The following is a 6515-nucleotide window of genomic DNA, read 5'->3' as shown; positions in this document are numbered from 1 at the left end:
CAATTTCACTGATATATAATGTGTAAACATGTTCTTTTACCATTGTTTTTGTCTTATAGTTATCTGGTGTGTCAAATGCATCTCCTGGTTTAGTATTAATGTCACACATAAATCAGATTTTGTTTTTCTTATATACAGTATAAGCTACCTAGCCTACACTGCTCCAGGTAATAATACCTACTGTTTAAAAAAGTTTAAATCCATGATTAAAGGAGTGGTAACTTTAGCTTAGCAGGCTTAATGGCTAAACCAACCAGTTGGGTTGAAACTAGAGATTGACTTCTGTTCCATCCTAACACACGACAATGATTAAACAATGATTAAGTGAATATTAAGGGAACTTATTAAAACAAAATCACAAATGTTCATCATGATTGGATAGAACATTAAATAGTTCAAATTGTAGCTTTAAGAGATGCTGAATGTTATACTTTCATTCATATTCACAAAATTAAAAATAGCTCTATGTCAGCTGTATTCCAAGATGTGCAGCCATGCTACTGTTTGATGACACGGATGTGATCATACAGTTCAGAAGGTTATCAGTCAATGTGACAGAGGGACAGGGCATTTTGGTTATTGCGCAAGATATTTGGAACAAGTGAAATTACCATAAAAAAATGGCCCCTGACATTATCAGTGATTACTTGATTTTACTTTGTGTTTGAATATCTTTTTTACATTGCAAGACCATCTTGATCAGTAAATAAAGTATAGTTGGGTGTTTGTTAACAATTTGGATAATTATAATATCACTAATTTATGTGTTTAAAGCTTTTATTTCAGACCATCTTGCACCTCATGTCTCTCCTTGAAAATATACATACATTATATTTTAAATAAATCTCTTTGAATTCAAATCAGCAGTACATTCTCCCATATGGTATATTTGGAAATTCATGTATTCATGTATGTAACTGTGTATTCTGTTTATAGAAAATCAATAATGACACTGTAACCCTACAATCAAAATTACAGAACATCCTATTCCTCAGGACTTTGCTATAACCATTCCCAGCATCACCCAGGGAGTGATGCAAGTAAGTGCTGTCAGTGATGAGGCAACAGTGGCCTTAGTGAGTATAAATACCAGCAGGTTTTACACATTCAACCATCAGACAAGAAAACTAATCCACTCAAACCTAAGATGAAGACATTCAGTGTTGTAGTTGCAGTGGCCGTCGTGCTCGCCTTCATTTGCCTTCAGGAGAGCTCTGCTGTCCCAGTCACTGAGGTAACAACTTGACTTCAAGTAATTTCATTTGCTTATTAGCTGTGAGTGTTTTGTGAAAATACTAACTTCCTAAATGTTCCAAATTATTCATTAACAGCTGAAAGAGCTGGAGGAGGCAATAAGCAACGACAGTGCATCACAAGAAGAGACATCTGTGGAAACATGGATGGTATGTTCAGCCGACTGACTATATAAGTCCTTTAACAAACTAATTCAAAAGTGGGTGGGTTTTTCCTTCAAACTGCCCTGATACTTCTCGGATGAAACTGAATAAACAGAATAAGTGTTAATGCTGGAGAACACTTTGCTCTAATGTCTTTTCTTTCACACAGATGCCATATAACGTCAGACAGAGTCCCATTAGATGCCGGTATTGCTGCGGGTGCTGCGAACTCGATGTCTGTGGCATGTGCTGCAACTGAGGATCGTTGTACGGAAAATAAAAATGTGACGTCGCTGGATTTGTTCATGCTGTAGTTACTATGTGCTTATATTAAACACTACCTACAGATACTATTGTGTATTGTCACATTCACTTTTAATGTCAGTGTCAAATAGCGTGTTATGGATGAACAGTAGACTCAGGATACATTTAACCGCTATTGCATACAATATGCAATACAATCTCTATAATCAGAGAGAGAATGTGAAGGCACTACACTTTGATAAATGGGGAAATGGGCTGTTAAGTCCAACACTTAATATCTGTCACCAACCATGCAGGCCCAAATACTGGGATGTTAAGGGAGTAACGCCCTCCACTGGCCTCTAACAAACAACACTTCCAGAGGCAATTTCATTTTCCAAGGGTGGTCTGCTGTCCAAGTGCTAACCAGTCCCAGCCCAGTTCTGCTGTACTTTGCTTGTTATCCAGTGAGGGGAGGTATGGCATCTAGCCATGGTGGTATGCATGCTATTGTGTTACTTTCAGCATGGCTGCATTGTACCTCACAATTATAATGACCACAAAGGTCAAATAAATAGTCTGGTGTTAATTCAGTGCAGAAATGATTTGGTGGACATACAGACTCAGACTCTGTGATAGTTATAAATGTTGAAACAACATAAAGAAAGGGCAACATATTGCAAGTGACAAGCAGAACAATAGCAGACCTGTGGTTGCTATGTAAACCTGTGTGATTACGATTTAATTACACCCACACACACAGAAGTGCATCCACGCGCCAGAAAACACACATATGCTCAGACTCACACATCCACACAGACTACCAGTCTGGAGCCTGGCAGACTCCCGCTCTGATCCCACCCTCATGCAGCCTTGCGGGGGGCTGAGCGGCATGCCAGGCCTGCCTCGCGCCCAGACGGATGCCCGTTACACGCCCCCATACCAACAGAGCTACTGCCAAACCACACAAGGAGATAGTAAATGAGAGCAGAGGGTTCTGTTCAGCTTCCTCACACACACACACACACGCACACACCATGTGGTTTATTTTATCTGACTCATACCCACATACACACACACAGAAAACACAATGCAGGCAGGCAGCAAGCAATTAGGGGCCTGTTCATCGGTGAACTACAGTATTACTAGCTCTATAAATCTTCAAGCTAGCATGTTTAAAGTGTACAAACTTAAGTGCTCGAGAGGTAAGCTGAGAAACTCACAGGATGTTACTGCTGTCGGTCATTTGATTAGACAATCTTGACTTGAACTGGGAGCTGCGGTGAACAACAGAGTTTTTGGTATCTTTCGTTTTTGTCGTCTGCAACCAAAAATTGATGAAAAGATGAACCACCATGAATCCACTTTGCTGTTTTATTACTAAAAGAGACTGGAACTCTACAGCTATGTTAGAGGCTATGTGAGTTTGTACTTATGGACAGTGTTGCTTTGAACTAAACGCTAATGTCAGGGTGCTCAAATGCTCATAATAACAATGCTAAGATGCTGATATTTAGCAGATAAAATGTCATGATTCTACCGGGTACAGGTCTATGACGTCACGTCTGTGCTGACATTTTGTTCCAACCCTCCAACTCCACAGCTTCATACCCCACTGGGAGAAATTTGGAAGTGGAGCATTTGTCAGCCCAGTTGTGCTGACCTGCTCATATTTAGTTAATTGCAATTTTTCCTTGATTTTTGAGCTTCTACTATGAGTAAGTGTTATGTAGTTAAAAGGTTTCTTTTTTTGTCTGTTTTTACAATCAGAGTCTGCACAGGGTGTTTTATTTTGAAAACTGACCAGATGCTCTTTGTGATCTTGTCAAAAATAGACTCGGCATGTATTCTCTGAAACTTGGTAAATAATACAACTCTGGAAAGCTACCACCACTGTAACTATTTATCTTTGGTGCAATTGCAAATCATCTTGAGAGGGACATGAATCTCTGCACCAAATTTCATGTCAATCCATCTAATACAGTAGTTGTCAAGACATTTAGCTCAAAACTACAAATGTTACATGGCGCTGCTAGAGGATGACCGAAATCATCAAGACACATCATCTGGGAACCATGACTATCTGTATGTGTATCTGTAACCTCGACCAATCCATCTAGTACGTGTAAAAATACTTGGATAAGTTAAAATCTCGACCTGCTGGTGGGGACAGATGAAAGGTAAAGTCAGGGATCACCAAAGCCAGTAGTCACAATTTTAAACTGAATACTGAACATGAGGATTGTGACCCGTATGTAAAATAGATTAGGGTATACAGTTCAAATGATTTAATAAACAAAAAGGTGTTGGAATATTAATTTACTACATCATGAGGCAGTAATCCAAAGCAGAAAGAAAGTCCATAAACTAAAAGTAGTAGTCCATACAATGGGAAAAGGCTGAACACTTCACACATGACAGACTTACAATGAAACAAAGAAACGACCAAACACACAGGTGAGGGGGAGGATAACAAGACAAAGGTGAAAATAATCAGGGCGAGGCAGGCAATCAAAACTGGAGGGAAAACAGAGGAGAACAATTACAAAAAAAACAGGAAACAACCAAACCAAACCCAAAATCATGACACCAGCAGGTTTAATCCTATGGGAAACCACTTGGCAATCCATCTGTCATTTGTTTGATGTTTCTGTCTGGATTACAGCGTTGGACTGACCAACCAACAGACCAACTGACAGACTGACATAGCCATCCCTAGATGAATGATAGAATCAAAGTTTCCTTTAATGTGAAAATAAAAATATATGACTGAATGTGCAAAATTAGACGATTTTATGGTATTCCCTATCAAAGCATGTTGGTTGGCAAAATACAAAACATTCTACAAACTGATTTCTCTAAAGGGAATGATGAATTGTGAGTAATGCTTTTTTTAAATGAATATCTAACATTGAGGAGTAGAACTTTGGAATTGCTTCCTATTAATGTTCCCTTGATTGGATCCAGAGGGCCACATTACATACAATGCTGCCTGTAATATCTCATTTGACTGCAATTGTTTCAGACTCTTAACCGACAGATTAGTCATCACTTTCTACAGTTAATCACTTAAACCAGCAACAGCAGAGAGCAGAGTGTGAACCAGAGGCTCCACCGCAGGTCACACTCCACAGCAAAGGCTGGGAGCCATTCATACACACAGACACACACACACACACACACACACATACACAATCACGGCTGGGAACCACTGACATGAGGTCAAGACCTCCCCTACAGCTGAGTTGATTAAACACATTTCTACAACCCACACACTGCCCAATAAAATGTGTTGTGCTGAGGATGATGACTGTGTTGCGCATACTGGGAGCATCACCGGCTCCAGTCTTCCCAGAGAGCCCAGCCCAGCGAGTGAGACTAAGGTACAACACCCTGCTACAGCGGCTCCACTTCCACCTACTCGCAATACCTTGAGGGAGCAATTGACCTGGCCTCTTATTAGGAGGATAATGCCTGTTTGTACATGTGTATATGTATGAATGAATATTTCCTCCACAGACCCTCCAAGTAGGGGCCAAAGGTTGCTTCTGCACCATGGCGCTGCATAATCCGGCCCTGAATGAAGGCGGGAGGAGGGGGAGATAAACATTCCTGGACAATGAGACCCTCCTTTACCCCCTGCTGTACTCATACCCACTTAATATCTGCTTACCCACAATGCAACACTTGGCTCAAGTGAATAGCCCCCCTGGAACCTGCGCAATGCCACTACAGAATAACACAGCCTCACTCCTAGAAGCCACAAGTGTCAGCTATGGTTCGGATACAACCCTTCTGGGCCCTTACTGAGCACATTATATCCTATTCAACTGGTCTGAATATACTTTAATAAGACCTGTTTTTGATTAATTCTCCCTTGAAACCGGTAGTAACACGGCTACTAGGCACATATAAAAATTGAATGAATGGAGCGGGGCTGCCAGAGAGTCAGGAGGGGGAAAATAGGAATCCTTGTGGATTTGTCCTCACCAGCTGGCTCTTGAGCCCAATATAATGGTTGTGCCCATGGCTCTCAGAGCACCAGTCAGAGGAAATATTTGCCCAGCCTGTAATGCTTTTAAGGTGCACAGTATGATTCAGATCAAGTCATAAAGCCCTTGCGTGTCATATCCTGAGAGCGAGGACAGAGCTGCTCTGCATATATTCCCCTCAAGTGAACAGGGACAATGGCTTTGTGTTGTGTTTGAATCCTGATGTAAAAGAAAAAGTAATACATTGCAGAGGAACGTGGGGTTAAATAAGCCAGGAATACTTACAACACCCATAGGAAACACCACACCGGTATAGAAACGCCTGTCTGTTCCATGTAATGGATGGTGATAAAAAAGTCCCATGTCCCTCACTGCACCTGCTGTTATGAAGCCTAGCTGCAGAAACACTACCACAGCAAGTGACTCATAAATATTCCAAGTCCAAGAATGAGAAAGATTAACATTAATACACCAGGTGAACATTAGGAACATGAATCTTTTTCACTTTCTGTGCAGCAGGTGAGGCAGATGCGGAGGGGCTAAATAACTGTGATCATCATGTACTTCCAGTGCCGCTCAGAGTCTTTTTACAATTTCCTTCCTGTCTCTGCAGCAAAGCGAAAAACTGTCACAGACAATTAGCTTTTATTGAAGAACATATTTATTTTTGGGATTAACTTGTTACCTAGCAACTCCAAATGAAGCCAAAATCTGTATTGAGAGTTGACTTTGGATTGCATTTTTGCAATTAGGGGTGAGTTTAGTAATAAAAGTCACCCATTAATGCCACCATTTAGTGGGCTTGTACACACCATGATGGCTAACATATGGCAAACTTGTTCAAAATATTAAGATGTGCTTGTCCTTCGACACCACTATGTTC

At 40.7% G+C, this 6515-nt stretch overlaps 1 protein-coding gene across 1 annotated transcript; it reads left to right on the top strand.

The window, feature by feature from the left end:
• The first annotated feature begins 1147 nt into the window (after nt 1-1147).
• Nucleotides 1148-1656, top strand: LOC118336217 (hepcidin-like). The gene is made up of 3 exons (XM_035672819.1): nt 1148-1234; nt 1332-1403; nt 1567-1656. Exons 1-3 carry the CDS (start codon nt 1148-1150, stop codon nt 1654-1656), a joined length of 249 nt encoding a protein of 82 aa, XP_035528712.1.
• The last annotated feature ends 4859 nt before the right edge of the window (nt 1657-6515 follow it).

This window comes from Morone saxatilis, unplaced genomic scaffold (assembly GCF_004916995.1).
Source record: "Morone saxatilis isolate NCDOM2014 unplaced genomic scaffold, NCSU_SB_2.0 Contig24, whole genome shotgun sequence".
NCBI classification, from domain to species: domain Eukaryota; kingdom Metazoa; phylum Chordata; class Actinopteri; family Moronidae; genus Morone; species Morone saxatilis.
Note: the sequence above shows the minus strand (reverse complement) of the source record. Positions and strands in the feature narration are given on the sequence as shown.

Excerpts from the sequence above, each read along its gene's own strand:
- LOC118336217 (XM_035672819.1), top strand. The coding sequence starts at position 1,148 with ATGAAGACATTCAGTGTTGTAGTTGCAGTGGCCGTCGTGCTCGCCTTC. Across the intron at positions 1,235-1,331 it reads CTGCTGTCCCAGTCACTGAG|CTGAAAGAGCTGGAGGAGGC; the intron begins GTAACAACTTGA and ends ATTCATTAACAG. Across the intron at positions 1,404-1,566 it reads CATCTGTGGAAACATGGATG|ATGCCATATAACGTCAGACA; the intron begins GTATGTTCAGCC and ends TCTTTCACACAG.